The sequence below is a fragment of the Caloenas nicobarica genome, chromosome 6 (assembly GCF_036013445.1).
Source record: "Caloenas nicobarica isolate bCalNic1 chromosome 6, bCalNic1.hap1, whole genome shotgun sequence".
Lineage (NCBI taxonomy): Eukaryota > Metazoa > Chordata > Aves > Columbiformes > Columbidae > Caloenas > Caloenas nicobarica.
The window spans coordinates 21,570,869-21,594,308 of NC_088250.1; the positions used below are offsets into that span (position 1 = coordinate 21,570,869).

The 23,440-nt window shown below is 39.5% G+C and overlaps 3 protein-coding genes across 6 annotated transcripts in view; 2 read left to right on the forward strand and 1 right to left on the reverse strand.

Annotated features, from left to right (window-relative positions):
• Positions 1-831, forward strand: part of ABCB11 (ATP binding cassette subfamily B member 11) — a 41,294-nt gene extending 40,463 nt beyond the window's left edge. For all 3 annotated transcript variants that reach the window (XM_065638300.1, XM_065638302.1, XM_065638301.1), the window contains exon 28: positions 585-831. In XM_065638300.1, coding sequence (XP_065494372.1) covers positions 585-785 — 201 coding nt within the window. In that variant the 3' untranslated portion in view covers positions 786-831. The remainder of the gene's footprint in view (positions 1-584) is intronic.
• Positions 832-4,621: 3,790 nt separating this feature from the next.
• Positions 4,622-15,602, reverse strand: G6PC2 (glucose-6-phosphatase catalytic subunit 2). 2 transcript variants are annotated; one of them, XM_065638062.1, is made up of 6 exons: positions 15,553-15,602; positions 10,581-10,654; positions 10,111-10,220; positions 6,864-6,975; positions 5,895-6,010; positions 4,622-5,133 (listed from the first exon to the last, which is right to left on the reverse strand). In XM_065638062.1, exons 2-6 carry the CDS (start codon positions 10,628-10,630, stop codon positions 4,622-4,624), a joined length of 900 nt encoding a protein of 299 aa, XP_065494134.1. In that variant the 5' UTR covers positions 10,631-10,654; positions 15,553-15,602. The 2 variants fall into 2 exon arrangements, with proteins under 2 accessions (XP_065494134.1, XP_065494133.1); XM_065638061.1 differs by lacking the exon at positions 15,553-15,602 and having other exon boundaries at positions 10,581-10,798.
• A 2,272-nt stretch (positions 15,603-17,874) lies between these two features.
• On the forward strand, positions 17,875-21,497 carry SPC25 (SPC25 component of NDC80 kinetochore complex). The gene is made up of 7 exons (XM_065638154.1): positions 17,875-17,947; positions 18,357-18,514; positions 18,603-18,668; positions 19,453-19,599; positions 19,751-19,855; positions 20,170-20,268; positions 21,290-21,497. Exons 2-7 carry the CDS (start codon positions 18,361-18,363, stop codon positions 21,421-21,423), a joined length of 705 nt encoding a protein of 234 aa, XP_065494226.1. The 5' UTR covers positions 17,875-17,947; positions 18,357-18,360; the 3' UTR covers positions 21,424-21,497.
• Positions 21,498-23,440: the final 1,943 nt, after the last annotated feature.

The window sequence follows — 23,440 nt, forward strand, 5'->3', positions numbered from 1 at the left end:
GCTACAGGGGCTCTTAGACTGCAGTGCTTTTTCAGAAATGTGCATACTAATTCTCTGGGTTTCAATGCATCCAATGGGAATGTTTCATAAATACAGCTTCTGCACTTTAAAACATCATCAACAACAAAATCACCACAAACAAAACAAACAAACCAAAATAAAACCACCAACCAAACAAAAGTGTATTCAAGCATACAAATGATGAGCCTGAATATCCAATAAAAAACAGCAGGGAGGGGCCTAAGAACTTGGGCAGTAATTTGCATAGCTTGGTTATACTCAGAGATTAGAGAACTGGTGGAAATTTAACAGCATGTCCACACTGAGCTGCCATTCAGCGTGTCAGCTGAATAAAGGCCTTACTTAATCTCTGCTGCTGTCAATGTTTATCTGTCCATTCTTTGTACTGCTAAGGAACTGGGTTCATGACCCAGCTCAGCACATAACCTTTGACTTAGCCTCACAGTCACTTGTACAAGTGTTGCACAATATGGTTAATAATCTGAAGCAATCAGTTGTCTGCAGTGCTGAGCCCTGGGTTGGTTTGCATGTTTTCACTCTGACACTTTTTCTGTTGCCTTTAGACTGTGCAGGCAGCGCTGGATAAGGCCAGAGAAGGGCGTACCTGCGTCGTCATTGCCCACCGCTTGTCCACCATCCAGAACGCCGACATCATCGCTGTGATGTCACAAGGACTCATCATTGAAAGGGGCACTCATGATGAACTGATGGCCATGGAAGGAGCTTATTATAAGCTCGTTACCACTGGAGCCCCAATTAGCTGAATTACTGTGATTCTAAATTTGAAAGATATCTTTTCTGTAAGCAAATCCTCCGTGGTAGGTATGTGTATGTTGGTACCCCATCATGCTACGAAGTGCTCTACAATATTGTGAGTTCTGTGATACCCTAAATGTATGTAGTTTTCTGCAATAAGCAGAAAAAAAGGAGAGAAAGCCTGAAAAGGGGGAATATCTTTGCTGGTGAGCTGGGGAAGTGCCAGCACCTGCAGTCAGACTGCACAGTCCTGTCCTTCCTCAGCTAGCTCTGGTGTCCTGGAAACTGCCGCCTGTCTAGGTAAGCTGTATGAATAAAAAAGATTCTCAAGAACGATGCTGTGTATCTGAAGGGAGCCAATCTCTCCTAATGTTTGGTCTGCACAGGGTTACCACAGTGCAGAGCACCCACCATTCCACCACCCCTCCCTCCCCGCTTCACACCACCCACGCCAGCTGTGCCCTGGGGGAGGCCGGGCTGCTGCTGGGTGCAGCTACAGCCCCACCACAGCAGTGCCTCAGCTGGGTGCAGTGGGGCCCCTTCAACAGAACCGTTAAGTACTTGCAGAGAAGGCAGCTCCACAGCAGTCAGGAAAGCAATTAAAAAGAGGAACAGAAGCTGGTGAGGATCATTTCCCCTGCGCTTACCACTGATCAAAGCTGTCAAAGAGATTTTGAATAGGAATAATCGCTTTAGTTAAATCAATGTAACATCCTACAGCAGGGATGTCAAACTTATTTTCACCGGGGGCTGCATCAAAGGGCCAATTGTAATTTTAGGACTGTAAAAATGTACGAGTAGTTACGTGGCAGAAGCCTGCACTTCCACCAGTTCTTTATAAGATCTACTGCATTTTTCTCTAAAATATGCTATTGTCTGCAGGACAACAGGACTCAGGATTCTTCCCTTTAGTGACTGGGATCTTGGAGACAAAGCAGATACAAAGAAAGTCTAAATTACAGCTTCAAAATTGAAATCTCGATTTCTAATAATAGAGTTTTAACTGGAAAAGTCGCTCTCCATGTCCAAAAAGCCACAGCTGGTGGTGAGGGGATTTCACCCACTTTCTAACAAATAAGACCACAATGGAGTTTCTTCTAAAACTATGCAACAGTACCAACTGCTGAAATTTGCATAGAGCTGTAAGGGTGAAAACTTTATCAGGGTATATTCCTTAATTGCAGGCAGCAAAAAATAATTTCAACTTTTGTACAACTCCATTAATAGAATTACTTCAAAAGCCCCTACTGAAACCAGGTGACACTGAAATGCAATTTTTCCCAAGGAAGCCTGTGTTTTAATCCTTAACTAAAATGAAAAGGAAGCTGCATTATTTGCCTTCTGTTTTAATCTTTTTAGCCTTTTTATGTTTCATAACGATAATTAGTTTGGCTGACTCAGGATAGAAACTATTGACAGTGACTATCAACAATCTATTGATATATCTGTCTGATATTTAATTTATATTAGTATTTAAGGCCATGGAAAAATAATGACTCTTTACTAAAAACTCCAATTACTATGTGTACTTTTCCCATAATTCTTTTACCTAAAGGACACCACTTTTGTCACTCAAATTATATCAATAAATTATATTTTTTACTGGCTCTTGCACTTCATGTCCTACCCTTCAGACAAGTGCAGGACTATTTCCCAGCAGGTAACAAGTATTTCTCTGTATTTAGATCATGTCTGTAACAAGGGTCTGCTGTGCAGGACAGAGCTGTTGAGGCCAATGCAGCTACACCAGCCTGCAAGTGCAAAGGAGCCGGCGCAAGGTGCTGCTGCTCTCCATCGCAACACCATCCTGGTTTTAGGCAGCTGGTAACTGTTGGGAGCTATGTAGGGGGACACATCCCTGTGTAACAAAGGCACTGACAGTGTAGACAAATAGCTACATTGGTCTTACACAGTCTCAGGTGCCATGTCTGTGTGCTATTAACAACCAGTTGATTATAAAGCTTCAGTACCTGTGCGAAGGGATTAAAGTGGAGCTACACGGTGTGTCTGGGCATGAGCACCAAGCCTCGCTGGACTGCTCGGAGCAGAGCTGGATGGGCCTTTCCTCCGCAGCTGCCCCACAGGTAAGAGCTTCCAGCCCTGGAGCCTGGTGACAAGAGCCCTGAGCAGACCCAGAGGTGTTTGCTTACATCTTTCAGAGCCAGCCCTGAGTTTTTAGTCTTGACAGAAGCAGCTGTGAATAACAGAGCACGAACTTGAACACAGGAGAAATCTTTGTCATAGCTGTCTTTGTTCTTCATTATCTAGTCCAATTAGCTTAGTAATTTTGCTTAAGGAGTCACAATTATAGAAAAGACTGGTTTCAGGCCAACTGCTGCAGGAAAAAAAATTCAGAGGACCATCAAAGAAGGTATTAGCAGATGCATAAAGCAGAATCCTCCACAGACTGTTTAAAACCAGATGATTAACTTTCTTAAGTCAAGGTAGGCTTAGAAGGCTCTTAAATAAGGACGCTTGTTTCAGATTGGCTTCCGCAATTTGTATCATGTTAATTCCCAAGGGCCATCTCGAACTATTCACCTCATTTTCCCAATTAAAGAAGAGTCTTTCCACTTCAGTTATCCCACAATTCATTGGAAGTCTAGAAGCAATATCATGTTTACATTTTCTAAGTCTTATTGCTATCAGATCATGCACACACAGCCCTCACAACACATATTACAGCCTTATGGTGCTTGTGTACTAAGTATTACGAGTTGGTATCAGCAAAATATTGCTTAAAGATAGTGCACTGAAAGGGAATAAAGACAGTGCATTGAAAGGTGCTAAATAATGAATAAAAAAGGAAAGTACCTACCTTTGGCCATTTAGAGCATCCATTTTATGTAGCAAACATATACATAGCAAACATATATTTAACATATTAGTTACTTGTGTGGTTTGGTAAACAAAACTGACAATATAAATGTGCAATGACTTAGTCTGCAGTCACATTTTCATGATTTTACACAACTACTAACAGTGATTCAGGCTTGTAAGAGACTTAGACTAATTTACCTTTGCAATACAGAAGGAACATGAACAACATTATTGTGGTGATATGCTGAGATAATTTCATTATTGACAACTTTCTTCATTTGCTTCTCTGTGTAGATGTGCAGAATCCAAATATTTGTTACACCATATTTCTGCATTTTCAATGTCAAACTGTAACCTGTATCATTCATGATTTATGTGACCACTTTCAAAAAGTAAAAGTGACAAAAACCACACAGTAATGCAAAAATGTATTCTACAGAGTCTAATTGAAATAAACTTTTATTTTTTTCTCATCTGACTTAATTAGAAGCTGTTTTGCTCAGGAAGCTCAATAAGTTAAATCTAAAGCCTTATTTATAACTATGCTGACCTTTTTCACAGTGCCTAGGTACAGATATACAGTTGTGGGTGGTGTGACACTGTCACACCATTACCTAGCAGTTAAACACACCATATCTATATATTAAAAAAAAAAAAAAATATTAAGTATCATCACTGTACAACTGAGGCTGGAGATAGACAGAACTAAAAGACCACCAAGTAGCTAAATAAAACTAGTTGATTATATTTCAAAACTTCATTATGACCCAGAGCATTGGGTCATTTCTAACCATACTGCAGTGTGGTTGCAATATTTCTAGGAATAAAATCAGAAATTAATATTTCTGAGCTGTCAAAGTCATTCCTGAATGTACTGATTTTGGATGTACTGATTACTTACCAGGAGCACAGCAAAGATGCAGTGGCATCCTCCTTGTTTAAATGAGTTAGCAGAACTGCCTTTGCAGGGGGTTCTTGAACAGTTTGTATCCATCCCACATTGCTAACCATTTGGAAACTTTAGCTAATTAAGTTTCTTTTCAGTTGTCCTCATTAACGAGTGGACACAGTATGGAACCAAGGCAACTACAGTCAGAGGCATAGCTGCACTCTTACAAAAAGAGAGAATGTAGAACAAATACTCAGTATGAGTAGGTATTTTAACAAAATTATACAGCTGCAGCATAGCTAAAGAAGCAGCTATACATAATATGCGGAAACTCATCTTACAGCTATTTTTACCTTTGCAGCTCGTGATGAACATTTCAGAATTAATTCCGAGACCTAAGCCAAAGAGTGCACCTAAATTCCTCACCAGTCCAGCAAATGGAGTTGTGTCAATGTTTATCCAGTCAGGGTTGGCGCACCACTTCATGGCCTTTGGAACAGACCATAGTAAGTCAATATCAAGAAGCTTGAGGATGAGATAAAAGCCAAGGGCAAAGATGAAAAGAAACAAGTTTGTCTGGATGTACGTTCTCAAGCTCGCTGTCTGAATAGCAGGGGTACGCTCAAAGGCTGCCGCCACAAGAATGCCTGCGGATTAGAAACTCAGTGTTACAGGGAACAACACACTCATGCTTTGAACAAGCACTTTTTACAGTGCTCCTGTAGAATTTCACTTTTGAAGACAGAACAATATATCTATATATTTTATATATATGTATAATATATATAAATGTGTATACATATATGTATACATATACACAAACAAATTTACCACTTCTGTAATACAGTACAAAACCTTTTCTCCCACTCAAAACTGCTAATCTGGGGGGGGGAAAAAAAAGAAGAAATTAAATACCAAGAACTACACGTTTCTGATATGAGGCATACCTTAGGCTTGACTGCATCTCCCAGATGACAACCTACCAAATATTAGATGTAAACTAGAACACTCCTTTTCCAAAAGCATCCCTTCACTCAAAGACTGGCCCAAGCAATGCAGAATTCAACACCAGTTCCCACACAGGCCTTGAGTGTTGAAGGAAAAGATACAGAACATGCTTATCTTCTTTCTTACTCATTTTACGCTGGTTGTGAAAAGGAAGAGCTGGACTGCAAGCTGTTAGCCAGCTGGCGCACGGACAAGGGCTCACTCCCCGTGTGAATGACAAAGACAGCAGACACATACAACCTCATGAATTTTCCCTTTGGACTGTCATCAAATCCTTGATCTTCCAGAGAGTAGAGGGGCTGCAAGCTGAGTAGCACTACTACAAATCCCTTGCCTTTTCTCATACCGAATTTTTGTCAGATTTTGCACATATGTTGAAAAGAAAAAATAGCACCATTACCAGCAAATACTCCAAGAATAACTTGATGAGGGAAATGTGTTGCTATGAATACTCTCGAGATGCACACACTGATCTGGATAATCCAAAAAATACTCCAGAGGAATGACCATGTCAGTCTAAGAGGGAAAAGGAAGATGCTTAAAAATTAAGAGAAGATATTTCATCTAGTAATTTATACCAGGCCCCTTCGTGTCAGGCTCATATTTTTACCAAGCAGAGGTTTACAAGTTTACAAGTTTAGAATCAGATGATTAAAAACTTGAAGTCAGTACTAAAACATTAGCAAGAGTGGCTGCTCTTGCAGCCATGTCTAGGGCCGCAGGAACAGATCCCAGTAGTTTCACGTCCAAAGACACCACCGTGGTTTTAGTGATGAAAGTCATCAACGGCAAGTTAAATTATCATGAGTATCTTGAACATATTTCTCATCATGACGTCATACTTAAATGCAAAAGTTCAATCATTTGGTGACAAAATTCACTTATGACAGGAACAACCTTGTCAGGCTTGGAAAGAACGAGCATCAAAGCAATTACAAGATTTCCTCACAGAGCTGAGTAACATGTTACACTGAACCTCCCAATATTATGTGCACTTGCTTTAGAAAGAGGTAAGAACTGCCATAAAGCAGTAAGTTCACGTACTAGCCAAAAGATCCAACACATAAAGAAAATTAATAGAATTCAAAATTTCCAACACTGAAGACATGACACAACTTTTAATAAGAGCTGATTCAGAGATAGTGTATGCAATGACCGTAAGTTAATAAATATCAACCTATACAAATGAATACATCCTCTAAATAGTCTTTCTCTTCAGCTGAAGTAGATTAGAATACAGATTTGGGTTTGTTGTTTTTACAAACTGGATACAACAGACTATGAATATTTGGTTAAAATAAATCCATTAAAACACAGCATGCATATATAGAAATAGCCGTATGAGCTAGAATAATGGAAAGACACTGACCTGTGAAGGGTAACTGCTGATTTATCTTTCCATCTCACTGTGTAGCTAAGTGCTGCTGTGACCATTACGTACCAGACGCAGGAAGATCCCATGGCATGTCCAGATGGGCTTCCTAGTAAAAACAAAAACTAAATATTAAAGCATAAAAATGATGACTGCAACATTTGTCATACAGGAAATGTCTACTGGCAGTTACTCAGGCACCTAATAATTTAGAAAGCAATGGTTAACAAAGGCTGAAAGAATGTGAACTGCTTCTCAAAAGTTAATTTCTCACTATGAATTTTTCAGAATACTCATCTATACAGAATCCAGAATATTTGACTGAAATCAAGTAGGTAACAGCTGAATCATCTTATATTGATGTGAGCTGGTGTCTTGACTGGAAAGCATAGTATTTTTCCAGTACTTAGATTTGGATTGTGATTTCAAAAGTAGAGCACCTAGGGCTCTCCTAGGGCTATAACATACAATGTATAAATTATATAAGAGGATCAGATGAGATAGATTTTGAATAGGCTACCTCTTAGTCAAGACAAGCAACAGAGATTTAGCTCTTTGTAACATTCTGAATTAAAGTACCAGTATAACTTTAGATGGCCCTTCCAAATTGCCTTTTATCTGCTTCTCCAGTTACCTCGATATTAGCGATTCTGATCTGTGTCTCAGTAATATTACAGTCCAGGTAATTTACATTTTAGGTAGGCTTGTAATAAATCTGGAAATCTACCTGAAGGGTAGTAGAAGAACTACGTCTTTATGCTTTATTTTATAAATTTTATGGTGTACAATGTCCACTAGCTTCAAAACAGATTATCAGTGGAACTGGCACATGAAATGATGCTGTAACATAGTGGACTAATTGCTGCACCCACAGTAGTGGGTAGTAGTGGGTAGTAGTGGGTAGTAGTTTGTTTTAATCCAGGTATTATAATATACGTGTAATTTGTTTTAATTTAATTAAATTTTAATTTTACTGAAACAATATGAAGCCACGGAGAAGTTCCTGCAACTGTGAAAATCACAAAAAACCCCAAAGTATGCTGGTATGATGCAAGGGAAATGATTTCTAAAATTACTCTGCCACTTCTTTTCCCCTGTTCACCAGATTTACATTCAAAAAGTTGAAACGGGGAAGGAGGGAAAATTAGATCATTAGAATCTGCCTGCACCAGACTTTACAGCTTGGCTTTCTGTGGAGACAAAAGAAAAGTAAAAGGGACAGGGTTCATTTCACTAGCAGAAGAAATCACTTTGGCTGAAGAATGTGTTCTGGCCTAGCACTAGAAAGTCATTTGCAAAGAAAAATAATATTTCAGTGAAGCAGCAAAGCAAGAATGTCTAGGGAGGACACGAAGAATGATTTCTGGCTCCCTGCGCTCATTTTCAGTATCCTGCTTGGCAGTTATCTTTAGTAGTCATGCTACTGACTCTGTGGTTAATCTCATAACAGATGTACACTTCTAAACCGCACAACAGAACAAATGTCACTGATAAGGAAACCATAATGTTGTACATCAGCACTGGGAAAGCTTCTCTTTGTTGTCATCTAGGAAAATGTTTCGTAGTTCACCTGAAAATTACCTACTAGAAACAGAATAAACTCCACCTTAAGGTTTATGTTAAAAATCTTACAAATACTAGAGAAAAGATGGCTGCAGGGTTTTAATTCATTCCAGAGGTACAAACCACGTTCAGATCCTAGATTGCTTGCCCTGCAGTCATATAAAATGCTTCCTCAGCTTTCCCTTCTGTTGAGCTGCAGAGTTTGGGGTTGTCAGGCTATCCTACCAATATCTGCATATGCCCTTCTCACATCTGTGGCTGCTTCTCTAATCTCTCTTCGTATAAACTGCATTTTTAACAAGTATGTGAAGTACCATGTAAGCTCACACCGTGATTGTGTGCACCTAACAGTTGCACTGACTGTAACAGGTGAGTGGACAGGTGTTGTCAATCGTCAAGGGCAAATCTGGAGGTGAGAGAAAATGTGGTCATTAAAAGTGCAAATAAGGCATCAATGACAGTGGTACCCACTGGACAGAAATAGGAACGACTTATTGCTTCAGGAAGAAAGTAACAGAAAGAAAGGCCTCTGGTTCAATGAATCCAAAGGAAACACTCTGACTGGTTCCTTAGCCAGGGCTTGGAATCACATGGTGCTCAATGGGCTCAGTTCTCAAGTCTTTTGAAAAGACCTGAAGGGCCTTAATACTTTGGGTTAGGTCTCAAACGAATTCACTTGAAACAGATTGCAGACCACATATAGACTGGGCATTATTAAATCGTGCCTGATACAAGGGCTTAAGCTTCCTGTTCAGAAGTATAGTAGGATACAATGCAGGACACTGTTAACAAAATTCAGCTCTGCAAACCACTTAAAAGCTTGCAGTGGCATCAATGAGGCACAAAGCACATTCTTTTCCACAGTCAATATTTTCATGTACAAAGAACTAAACTAAATGCAGTCTCTTAGCTCCAAGCAAGTTTACCTTACTTTTCATATTAGGGTTGCATAAGCTCATTTAACTTCAGCAGTACTGCATTTAACTTCCACAGAGAAGACAACGAGATATTAAAAAAGTGAAAATACATCAGAAAGTAATTTTTTTTTTACGATTTTTTTCCCATATATTTGTACCTCCACACACAAACATTCAGTACCAGTGTCTAGTTCTGGGAAGAGTGGTTCCATTTTCTACTTGTGAGACATTACATGATCAATTGTTGATACTGTTGTTATTTACACTGAAACACCTACTAGATTTTGTGGTTTGGATAATTCTTTCAAGAGCGCACAAGCCCTCAAACTCAGCAGCCCCCTGCCCTGTTTTGGAACACTTTTACACAACATGGAATTTCTCTCCCCAAGCTGATGCCATTAGTACTGCAATGGTTCCTAACAGTAACCTCCCAAAGCAGGTGTATCACTCTTTCTGAACCTATGACACAAGTTTTGTGAAATTCCTTTCCAATACACTGGTTCGTTCTAGCAGGAGTTATTTTTAAAGCCAGCCCCACTCCGTTGCACTGATTAAAGGCAACAAAGTAAAAATTCTTGTCATACAGCAATCAAATACCTATCACATTTTATTTCCTCCTTTTTCTTTTCCCATGTTTTGGTGCTAATTTAAACATGAGCTCTGAGGTTTGTGTATCGGGTAAGATCTTCATAAGTCACATTCTCTCTCTCCAAAAAGCTGCTATCTTTATTAAACGTACCAATGTAATCTCCAATATTTCTTACCTGGTCCAGTTTCACATGTTATAGGAAACTGTTCAAGGCATGGGCTTGACTGATTGGGATAAATCATTGTTTCTTGCACCCACCAGTATGGGCGATGGCCAAATAAAATCCTGACAAAATAAAATAAAATAAAATAAAATAAAATAAAATAAAATAAAATAAAATAAAGCAGAAACACAATAAAAAGATTTTTATGTAAGAAGGCCTCAGCAAAGCATGATAAATAATCTTACAAGGAATATGAAGAGCTATATTGCCAAAACTATTCTATAATAGTTCTATAAGTTCCTCTTGTCTTATCAAAATGCCATTTCAAACATATTTTAAATATCTTCATTGTGAATTGCTGGTTTATAATTACAGGGGAAAGCCTATTTGTACATTATTCACAGAAAGTTTTCCAAACTTGAGGAACATATAGTAACCATAATTAAAAAATACCAAATTTTAAAATAAATCCAACTTCTTACCATTTGAATATGAGGTTGAACCAATCACCAATGACTGCCACCCATATCATTTTAGTACCAACCACTTGGTTAAGCTGAAACCAAAGAGGAAAATAAATTGAGAATATATTCCGGGGATCTCCAACATGTGACATAAAATTAAGCAAATCCTGGTAAGCCCTGTAGTCCCTCTGTAAATGCTGAATGATAAGCACGCCATTGCTATGAAGGAGATCCATCTTAACGGATTAAACTGTACTTGAAATATAGTAAAGTTCCTTTAATCTTAAGTTTCTAGTGATGGAGAATAAGAACCATGGAAGGGAGCTATTAAAAAGTGAGAGAAGGTGATTGACGTTGCCTTTATATTGCATCGGCGTGATGTACCCAGCCATGCCTGGAACACGTGCCTCCAAATCTCCGGGCAAGAACATGAGTCTGTTAGCACTGGAGAGCTTTTCTGTTTGCAAATTTTAATTGGAGGAAACTAAGTAAAGCACATGCTGAGCAGCAGCAAATTGTGGGGAAAGTTTTGTGGAAACACCGTGCGTGACTTATGTAATCCTTTGCATGAACAGTTGGAACATGTTTGCTTGAATTTTCACAGTTCATTTCTCTACAGGATGGACATTAGTAATGTGTATACTGCATTAAGTGTTGCCTGTATAAAGGATAGAAAGAATACACAAATAATTGATCTTTGCAGAACTGTCATTAAAGCTGTACATTTCACTTTGAAATAGAATTTGGCTACCATGCTGCATATAATACCTTGCACAACACATTTTTAGCCATGGAAAATACAATCAGCATCCACACATCAACAATGCTGTTGAGCTCTAGATTCACTTTTAAAGCACCAATACTCTCAAAGCACTGAAAAACAGTTGTTTCACTCACAAGAGGCCACATGAATCCAGGGCACAATGCAGCTTAGTCTCAGAGTCATCTCATTCAGCATCGCCATTCCCACATGTTGCTCACACCACGCACACCCCAGCCAGCGCTGCCAGCAGGAGCTGCAGCCTGACCTGCTGCTGCCCCTTGGTGCTGCCCAGCCCAGCAGCAGGGACACCTGCTTCCCAAACCACAGCGGGGCTGGGAGCCGCACTGCGAGGGTGACCCTGAAGTACTCCCAAGGGAAGCACTTGGGTTCTCCAGGGGCAACAGCCAAGAGGAAACTGAGATTCTGCCCGACAGAAGGATTTTAAGAACATACAGCGAATAGTGCATTAGTACATCAGCTTTATCAGTATTAGTACGAAAAACTGTAGCACAGGAAAAGGTCATGTTCATTTGTGAGGTGGCTACACAAGAAACATTTTTCCACAAAAGATTTAAATAGATACCAAAAGTCTTATGATACTATCATCTGACATCATCAGAGCGGCAGGAGGAAAACTTCAGTTCTTTATCAGGCCCTAATATTCAGACATATTTGTATCTTCTGTTAAAGATTATGTATGTATCTGAAATGAAATCAGAAAACAAAAGCAGCCGTGCACTTCCCACTGCTTTCTCCATGGCACTTAAAGCTGAACTATACAAGCTGTGGAGACAAAGAGATGAATCACTTTACTGTTTTTGCTGAAGAGAGACTTAATGGCTTAACAGGGCTTTACGATGTGTGGTCAGGGAAGTCACATGAAAACATTAAGTAGACTCAATAAATAAGGCATGACAATTAAATGGACTTAGAAGACCTCTCTTCCTGACACAATCTCACATTTACTTTAGTTACTCACATTTACTTTAGCTATTAATAGTCTGGCTTTAGAAACTTTTTAGCAGATTTAAATCCTATATGCTTATTGCTACCAGTTGCATTGAGCCATGTAGAAAACCTTAAAGTTTAAAAGAGATTTAAAATTCTGTGCACTGTTTCTGAATAACTATCATGATATTTTTCTGTACATTGACTGAATTATTCACTTCAGCTGGTATCCCCTGATTTCAAGGATGACCCTTTCAACCTCAAAATTTTAGGATATTTCAACAATATTTCCTAAGTGGGGAAGTTTGTTTCTTGCTAAGATGCATATCTTATAGCTTTTCAGGGTGTCCGGCAAGGAAACTGTCATATAAATGAGCCGATGGAATTAATTTTCCTGCTCCCAGTGAATTCCCAAGAACTTACTTGTTAATAAACATCTCTCAAATAACTTTTCATACCTTATTACTAGTGAAAATGTCCTTTTGCTACATTTTTTTGCTGTCCTTTAAAAATAAGTAGGACTTCAAACAACAACAATAAAAACCACTCTTTCACACGTCTGGGTTTAGTATGCAAAAATGTGGAGAATTTGAGGTTTTCTTCTGTTTTTTAGTCCAGTTTATAAAGAAGAATTAGCTTTAAACATCATGTAAATGTCAAGTCAGTCAGTGGCTGAGTAAGAGCGATCTTCTAGTACTTAGTTAAAACAGCAACTGTAATGAAGTTGAGTCTAAAAAACTATTGTTCTATTAGGAAAAATATTTTGCAGTAAGTAAGTTTCCATCAAGATACAATTTAATGTCCTCAGAAGAGTCTACTAAGTAACAACATAGATCACTTTTTAGTCCTTCTTCAATGCCACCATTGTTGCTCAATAGTATCAGAAAAATTGCTTCTCTGACACAGGATGTGCAGGACCAGTGCAATAACTTTTTGCATGTTTGTTTTATTTATAAATATAGAAACACTCACCCCAGCTACCCACTGCGATAGTGCTGCATCTGCTCAGGCTGAACCCTTCTTCACACAGAACCACCCAGGCACACTTTGGTTCTCCAAAAACTTCAAGATAAAGTTTGAAGGCATGTCTCGGCAAAGTTTCAGTAAAGCAACCTCCTTTAGTATAAATGCTAAAGGCCTGCTTTTCATTTTAAAGATTTTGCTGCTGATTCATATGCTGGTAATTATCTTTCTGCTTAGATAGAAAGATAAGCACCTTAGACATAATGAAGACTAACAGCAAACATAAATAAGCTTTATTTTTCTCCTACATTCTTTCTGATTGTTTCAGAAGCTCTTACAGCCACATCTTAGACATACTGGAGGAATCATATTTATAAAAGATGTTTTAAAAAACCCCAACAAATCCACAATGTACAAAACAGAAAGCGGGAGGACTTTGGAACAGGTGAGGAGGTGTCTGGGAGAGAGGTGGTCCAGGTGATGTCCTCATTGCACTCAGAAGCACTCGTGGTTCTGCTTCATCCAAGGAGCAGTCAACAACTGACACGTGAGTCATCTCTTGTCCTGCCTGTGATATTGGACAACCTATAAAAGTCTGAGACACTGAAGAATTCCCTAGCTCTAGTAGCCAGCAGAGAAAAGATGGCAACACATCTTGAAATACTTCGTTTAATAGCTTGTTTAAACTAACAAAGGAGAAATACTTCAATAGGCTTTTTTCCCCTCCTTTCCTATGCAAAGCACTGCAAAGTGTTTCTATAACGCACTTACTATTTCAAAGTCACTTGAGATAATATATGAAATAAAACTATTTGCTGTATTTTAGAACATGGAATTGCAAGGAAAACTGGTCAGAAAAAAAATGGTCGGAATGTGATGCAAATAAGTTTTTAAATCAAAGCTTTGTCTTGTTTTGATATCACAGAGTGAAGGTTTGGCCTTCACATCATCAAATGAGTTCTAATTGCAAAGCAGAAACCTTTAAAATGCCATCTGTTCATATAAAGAGTTTTTAATTTCTTGATATTTTCTTGATTTATTTTATTTTCCAAGACATACAAAACCAGAGACTATTCAAAACTTTGTATGTTCTTGGTAATAATGTAGAAACAAGAATCATGTTGGTGATCCACTGAAGGGAGGATAAAATGTTTACGGCTGCTATACACTTATAAATTAGAGCAAGTATTACATAACGGAGATCAGGTGTTGTTAAGCAAATGTTTGCAAGGGAAGGAAAGGCCATCAAAGCAAACATTTTCTAAAACACTGTTAATGGAGGCTTGCGTACTGGGCCTAACTTTCTGGTACATTATGCTTAGTTAATTGAACAATAACATTAATTTCCACATCAGTGTTTTCTTTGGCACTGGACCAGCTACAAGGATTAACGAGCAATTTAGTAAGTTCATAAGTAGACACTGTGTACGACAGCTGACAGCTATTTTCTTAGGTATGGATATTTTCCAAATGAAATACTGAAAAGAAACATCTTAATTTTAGATTTAGGAAGAATTTTTCAAGAAGTTCTTTCTTTCCATATGTCATTCCCTCAAGAATTCCTCATTGGAACTGGGCAACTCTAGCTAAGGTCAGGCTTCTTTAGGGCTGGACTGACCAGTAGAAGTTTAGCAAATGCTGACCTGAACCAGTTGTTTTCTCATGGTTCTGTCACCTTAATCTAACCTTTCCTAGTTACTACACTGTCATTATTTCTGTATTTGCACAGCTAACTGTGCAAATGCAGGTAGCTAACACACCTCCTGTTTGCAATATAACAATTACTGCCAGACCTTAATACTTGTTTATATTTGTGTGTGTTTGTCTGTGTAACAGTGTAAATGATACAAACAATGCATGGAATACAATTCTGATATGTTCATGAAAAAGTCACATCTAAGGAATTCAAGTTATAGTAAGAATGAAGAGCTACTTTTCAGAAATCACAAGCAACCTAGAGTATAACAGCAAATAAAAATCTCTCAAGTTCCATAAACTGCAAGCAGAAACAGAGCCTGGACCCATAAGGATAACAATCTCCACTGCCTTTTTTTGTTCCTGTTCCAATAAGATCACTTCCTTATTTATTGCCATTCTCTAATCCCTGAAACTATCCCCATGCCAACCATAGCTCAGTGAGGTTAGAAACCTGCCAAGAGAAGCCTGTTTATTAGCACCAGCTCTTCAATTTTGTGTTCCCTGAGCAGTTTCCACCTAAGCTGCAGTAGATCTCCAACAGCTTTCAACTACCCCCTAACCTAGCATTGCAATATCCCACTATGCACTTTGAGCTAGCAATAAAATAAAACAACAGACCTTTGTTGGCAATAGCCTGCTCTTCAGCTTGACTGCAGGTTAACCACCACCCTTCTGCTGTCAGTGCACATCTCGGAATCTCAGGTTTAACCAAGTACCCTGGGGTTACAAAGACACGCATCAAGAGCTCGCAAATGCAGAACCGGGTACATGGTACAATTACATTGTCTCCAGCAAAGCTCATAGTGCTAGAAAGAGGGTAAATAGCTGTTGAAACTTTCTTCTATCTGTGAGTACCCTGTGGCTTGGTATGACAGACATTCAGAAAAAAAAAAAATTCAGAACAAGTCTCTGGGCTAGAGTCACAGCAAGGTCCGGTGCTAGCGCTTCTGACTAGGGAGCCCCTTAAATCAGACCTAACAGGGATTTAAGAAGCGCATGACCTGCCCGGGTTTGGGTCATGAGGCCACATTTCTGTTTGTGGCTGATAAGAGCTGTCGGTTTGAACAGAAAACTAGTACCTGATAAAATAACCATGCTTCATTTAAACATGCTGTTGGTAAGATGATTGTGGAGTTTGTTTCTAGTGGGCAAGTAAAGTTGAGGATAGGTTATACTGTAAGTTCACATATCTAGAAAACTCTGAAAAGGGACTCCAAATCAGAAAAAAAGGTGTAGATTGTGCTAGTAAATGTCACAGACTGTATTTAGTCTTTGGCTGGTGAAAGTCTAAAGCAAAGGAATAGGAGTAATGAAATCTAGAAAAACTTCACTGATGAAAAAAGATACCTGACATTACAGAGCTAGTGTCAGCTACTGTGAGGTGAACCTATTATCTATTTTAATAAAAGGATTCAGAAGAGAACAGACTGAAGAACCCACCAAAAGATTACAGATTAGAATTCAGGATTTCTTTAGATTAGTTGAATTTGTATTTGCTAAACTCCAGGGGCTGGGAAAATTGTGTATTCAGAAAGTTATGAGCTCAAATAACAAAGGTTAGTGATGTTAGGGGCAACATTTAAACTTTATACTGGCATTATTCACTCAGCTAAGTTTAAGGTCTGATTGGGAAAAAGAGAGAAATGGTTCTAGTTAAAAAAGGCATAAGGTATAGGGTCCATAATGCTGAAATTTCTATGTGCCTAGGGAATCATCCTTGAACCAGCCCAGCTTCAGTACATTTGAGTCTGAAGCAGATAAGAAACAGTGGCCTAACGATTAGTTTTTGGGACTAATGCTGAGGAAACTGTGAAACCTGAAGAACATGTGTCCAAGTCAAATGAAAGAGAACTACAGTTGGGTAGAAGTGTAACCCACCAGCCGGAACGGTTTATACAAGAATACTGCAATTAACAGTTGGTGTTCTCAGCTTAGACTTTGCTTTGGGTCTGGTGGAGGGGAAGAGTAATTAAAGGTTTCAGACAACAATCCTCAAAGCTTTATCAAGTTTACATTATTCTGAAATCATCTAAACAGCACTGAAGTAAATACAAGCTAGGAGAAATTCACTAGCTATGGCAAGAAAAATATTAGTACGTAGCTTCCATGATAAACCGAAGGCTTGTACCTGGGATCACAAACTAGTCCTTCTCCAGAGCCCAAAGGGAACATACCCAAGTGGAGCAACACGAGGTGCGGTGCTGTGCGGAGGACACGCGCGATGACAGACGCTTCTGACCGCGCGCATGCTTGACCGCTGTGTTGTGGTTTTGTTCATACCAAAAAGGACGGCAACTACCTCTGCTTGTCAGTCTCCTATCATAAAGCTCTACCTTAAAGATTAAAGGTAAATTTTTATGATTTAAGATTTACATACCATAAAGATAGGCTATTGTTCCACACTCATGAGAGAATTAATGCTTGGGGAATTAAAAGGCAATTCAGGAGTGTCACAACACTTATGCCTAGGTTAATCCAAGTACTTTCTGTGAATAAACCAGACATGGGAAACAAGTCCTAGCTTCGGAGAAGGGTAAAGGAGCCAGCCTGCTCCCCAGCTCGAGCCCGGTTTCATTCAGCACGGAACAGTAAAACCCACGAACCGCGCCCGGCTTCTCACCGCGGCCCCTGGCCCCGCACGGCCCCGAGAAAACGTCTCAATCCCAGCAGGCGCTTCCCAGGGGAAGGAGAGGGACTCGCGGCCGCCTCTGCCCCGCAGCACGGGCAGCGGCCGCCCCCGCCAGCCCCGCGGGCAGCCCGGCCCCGCCACGGCGGCTCCGCCTCGGCCCGGGCCGTTACCGCAGCAACCGCGCCCGCAGCTCCCGACACGCCCTGCGGCTCAAGCCGCGGCAGGAAGGACGGCTGAGCCAATCAGCGGCGCGCTTGTTGCGAGGCGGGCGGGAGGCGGTGCCCAGTCAGCAAGCAGCCGTTGGCGAGGCGGGAAGGCGCGGCCGTTTGAACGCCGGCGGGTGCGGGTGGCCGCGGCGCGTCCCCGCTTCCCCGCGCTGCGCCGGTACGTCCCGCCGCGCTGGGCCACGGGCCGCAGCAGCGCGGTCGCCGCCCTTAACACCCCGTCGGGCGGAGGAGGGGGAGCTCCCCGGCCGCCCCGGGCTGCGGGCCTGGGCCGGAGGCCCCGGCTCGGTGCGGGCTCCGCGGGAGGAGGGCAAAGGGGCGGGAGAGCCGCTCGGCAGGAGGGCCGGGAGCCTGGGCACGGCGGGCCCAGCGCCGCTGCGGTGACGGAAGAAACGCAGCTCCTCGCTGTTAGTGCGTGTTGTAGTAACAATAACAACTGAGGGGAAGAGGCTTTCATAACAAGCCAAGGGGATAAAAACAGCCCTGAAGGTTTATCCTGTGAGTTATAACTGCTGTGATTGTCTTGTGTGTCTTGACACTGTATTTATTCACTTACGTGTTTGTTGCAGCATTATGGCTAATATAAAGACAGAAGATGAAATAGCCGTCTTTGAAAGAGAAATGCAAGAGTTTTGGACCAAGTTAAAAAGCGTTTACGGCACTGAACAGATCAATCAGACGTTAACACTGCGAGATTCATGCAAGGAGTCCATAAAAGCACTTTCAGGTAAAAAGGCTCCATGTTCCTGTGATCTCTGCTTTTTCCAAGTTATTGTCAAACTTCTTCAGATAACTGAAATAACTGTTCCTTACAGAGAAATGGTCCAAGAGGCTGAAAGAAGGGGATGTGATGCTTGATAAAATTCAGGACTATAACAATGGTACAGTACTATGTTTTATTTACCATGTCTAACGCTTCTAAAAGTAGCTTAGTACAACTGAATAATATGTATAACTTCCTATTTCAAAAGGTAAATAATAACATCAGAATGAAGGCAGAATTAAAACCGAGCATATTTGTTTGGTTATGGGGTGTAAATTGCAAGTCAAAAGCAATTTGTTAGAAAAGTTCATTGATGATGCAAAATATAAAGATCAGGTAAAAGTTTTCTGCATAGTGTATTTTGGTGCTTAAGTATTTAAAACAATGAAGTACTGGAACTTGCTGACTGCAATAGGAAAAGTAAATTGCTCAGTAAACTTAAGTATTGTGAGTTCACTTATGCCTCTTCCAGAATGATTTTAGAATACAGTCAGTCTATCAGTTCAGGATTAACTACTCTGAATTTGGTAGTTAAATTCAGAATATCAGGTAAAAATGCCTGCAAGTTTAATAAGTCAGTGTTTCCATTCCTCGCTTTCTGTCAAATTATTTATCTGTGGACAAGATCCACCATCCTCATGCTTCGAAGATGTACATAGTGCTGGCACCAGACACAAATTGCATCTGATTGAAGTACCTCCCTACTTAGTAGCTTGTCTTTTGAATAACTTTCACTTTAAGTTTTTATTTGATGCTCTTAGTATAGTTATGCTGACTTTTCAGCTCAGATAGCAAGCATTTCACTAGATTTTATTCAAATGAGCCACCTCAAACTGTGTAGATAAGTACTAAATAGTGGGGATGTAATTAATCAATATTCATATTTTCTTGCCTGCTTTCAGAGATTCTCCAGCAGAGCCAACGGATATCAGAAAATCAAGAGCATTTTACAGAAATAAAATCTGAAGTACATCAAAAAGAAGAGCAAAAGAAGGATTTGGCTGCCAGCATTCAAGAGCTTAAAGAAGAGTTGATGAAGAGAAAGGAAAGTAAGCAAAGGATAAGAAGTACATTTTACTAATTAGAGGAGGAATTGTTTCAACACTTGCTCTTGAAAGGCTTTTCTACTGTTCTACTAAATATTTTTATGTGCTTGTTTTACCGTTACTTTGATATTTATGGTGGCTTTTAAAATTCTAGTAATATCTTCTAAAAACAAAGCAAACAAGGAGAGAGTGGAACGACTATGCAAGTCTAAAGTATTGTTTGAAGAGCGGCTTGGACTGGAGATACGCAAAATTCACAGTAAGTTTCTGCAGTTTCCGTGGTTTCTAAGTGCAGTGATACAATGTGGTTAATGTTGGATGGTACGGTGAAGAACATACCAGCTTGTACAGCTGAAGAATTTTCCCAATCCAGGTATTACCGTTGTCTCTCCAATGGCAACATATGGTATGTTAAAACATATTTGTCTTTCAAAGAGACCAGGCTTGCTTAACTTGTAAGTATTCTGAGAATCTTAAGTGAAACTGTAGCTTAATATTGTGATTTTTAGTCATCATTATGACTCTCCAGCAGAGGTTAATGGTGGTAATTAACTCCATTTGTGTTTGCTTTAGATGAACAGCTGCAGTTTATATTCAGACACATTGACCACAAAGACCCTGACAAGCCGTTCATGTTTACGCTTTCCATAAATGAACAGGGAGATTATGAAGGTATGTGAATTTCAAATACGTGAGTAAGAGGACAGAATCTGATTCCCCTATTTGAAAAAAGCTAAGAGGAGTAAAGTGAAGTTTAGTTGTAACCTTTATCTTCCAATTTCTGAATGAAAAATCTTGCAATTGTAGTTTTTTTTTAAATGGAATTTCTCTTGTTAATTTAGATGAAAATACAACTGCTTGTTTTTGCTCCCCTCCACTTGTGGAGTTGCTGTTTACTTTGTATCAAGCAAAGCAGGAGAGAGAAGAGATACTGGGATGGATGGATGGATAGACGGATGCTTCAGTTTGTAGTTTGTCGCTTCTTCCCTTTATGCTGGAGTGAGCGTCTATGTTGACAGGCATATTTCAACCTGTTCGAGAAGCCTAGAGGGCAGAAAAGACCAGGTTCCTCCCGACTGTGGAGAACCCTTACAGTTGCGTGACACAGGAGAAAGGTTAAAACTTGAAGTCCAGTATTCCTCTTCTACATGGGTACAACCTTTCAGACCTTACAGCTGGTTTGCAGTACAGATCTTAGGAAGAACAGCAGCGGTAATTTGAGTATTGTGCTGAGTGGCTTCTAGACAGACGCTACTTTTGCTCTGCAACACCTCTAGGTACAGATTGAATAGATTTCTGGTTTTACTAATTCAAATCTAAACTGTGCTGATGTTAAAAGTTTATCACATGCTGGGATCCATCAGTTTTCAGACTGCCTGCCTGCAGACCAACAAAGACCTTTAGGAAAATGTTTCAATTTTTGAACAGGCTATGGATTACTGGAAATTGCTGTAACTATTCAAGCAGGAGCAGAAGAGCACTTAGTGGGAAGTCTGGAAATTAAAAAAAAAAAAAGTTATTTGAGCCTTTGTCTGTGAAAGAAAATAATTTACAAGGTTGCTCAAAAATAATACTGGATGAAGCCAGAACGTACAAAGATAACAAACTATACTTGTATTTCGTAAGCATAGAAAAACACTAATATTGAATTTTTTATAATAGTCTAATCTTTTGGAAATTTGTGTTATTTTAGTGACTTCCTGTACTCCTCCTCTGGACTGTATAGAAGAGTTCCAGCTCAAAGTGAGAGAAACAAACAATTTTTCTGCATTCGTTGCCAACATCAGAAAAGCTTTCACTGCTGTATCTTATAAACAGTCTGCATAAAACTGTTTTATACCTCCCTTTCTAGCTGTAGAGCACTTTTTTCTTTCCTTTCTGTATTGTGAAAGTATGTATTTATCCATGTCTTACTCTAATTTCTAAATAAAGAAAAATAATGAAAAAAGTATTTTAGTCTACTGTCATCTAGAGACATTTTGGATGATTTCTTGAACAACAGTGTAATTAACTACTTCCTTAACCGAATGTCTCCAGACATGTAAATTCTGATCCAGTAGGAAGTAGCTTAATGATGTAATGATCTCTATCTAGCCACCCCAGAGAGATATTAAAAATAAAGTACTCTCTGTAACTTATGTCTCCTCCAAAAGCACAGAAATGTCTTTCAGGTTTGTATGTGGTTGGAATAGGCCTGAAACCTACCAAAATACTGCAATGGAGATTAGCCAGTACTTCAGTTGCCTGTGTCACATGCCACTACCTTAATTTTTACCCTGTCTTGTGCTCTCTAGTGTTATCACTCATTTTCATACATGTAAATTGTTGTTTTTCATTTGGTCTGTTAAACTATAGATTTTCCTGCCTGTTTCAGATTCTTGTCTCGATGCCTATTTCTGTTGTCAGTAACAAAACCGTTTGACATGTGTGCTGTTCTTGAGTAAAGCTTTTAATAGGAGCAAGTGGGAACTTTGTACTGATTTGATCAGAAATCCCAGAGACCTGAAATAGAACCCTGCTGTACCCCAGAGGTTCCTGGCTCCCACAGCTCCCAGCTGGGCAGAAAAGCATGAAACTAGAACTGCAGTGGTGAATGAGTGACACTCAACCTTGGTGTTTTATTGGGTGTGTTTTGAAACAGACTAGTCATTATGTAATAAAGCATGTTGCGGTGAGGCACTATTTATCATGGTCATTGGAAATCTTAACATCTGGCAAAGCCTGAGGTATAATGTATTAACGTATGGAATACAGTAGTTACTGATAAGCTGCAAGATATACAGATGATTTATCAAGACGACTATTACTGTCACAGTATTCACTGTTGATTAAAATAATATTTTTCTGTATTACTTGTAAAGCCTTTGCCTTTTCACAAAATATTCACGAAAGAAAACTCTTCATTTGATAACATAGCTTACTAAATTCAGTCCTGGAAATTCTAGAGAAGACCACTTGAATTGAAAACTAATGATGATCTCTCTCAACACACAAATACCCAAGTACATAAAAATGCAATATAGTGTAAAGAGTAAAAATATTAAACACACTGAAAACCCTGTGAAAAAGTACTTAGTATTTTAGCATTTTCTAAATAATGAAAATAACCCTTTAAAATATCTTTCTGAAGAATGTTCCAAATTGTTTTTCAATAAAAGCAAAACTTTAGACTATTTTCTGTGAAAATTCTTCATTTAAAATAACTCCCTGTCTCAAAGCACCTGCAAAGAGAGGCCCCCATCTTTCCTGCAAGATGCTAGTCCAGTTAACTTTCAATTTATACAGCATGTACCTACATTGGCATTACATTTTTTCATCAGGAGTGGACTTTTGAAGTGAATCTCCTCATCATCACCATTTTGGTTCACATCTCAAAGGCAAACTGCATTCCTTTTAGATGGCAACTAAACTGGGAGATGCACATACATAATGCATTCCTGTTCCATAGGACAGACCAGAGTTGGTCCAAACCAGCGTTTGGCACAGATGTTGGTCTTCCCCTTCGCTAATGGAACTAGAGCAGCACTTGCTGTTCCTGCTCCAACCTATAATCTCATGCTTGGGCAAAAACTCCTAAACACCACTGCCCCAAACCCTCCCTTTTTCTTATGCCTTCAGCAGCTTCTTAATATGTAAACCTGGCCATTTAGGCATGTTTAAACCTGGTAATGCTGACAAGATACTCTTACTACATTTGAGAATATTGCCCAGCCTGATGTGAATTGTATTTTAAACCTCTTGCTTTGTCTAAACAGTATAACTTGCTGGTTACACACAGTCTATGGACTTAGTTTTCTATGAGATAGCTAAAGTGCATCTTCACAAAAAACAGCAATGAATGTTT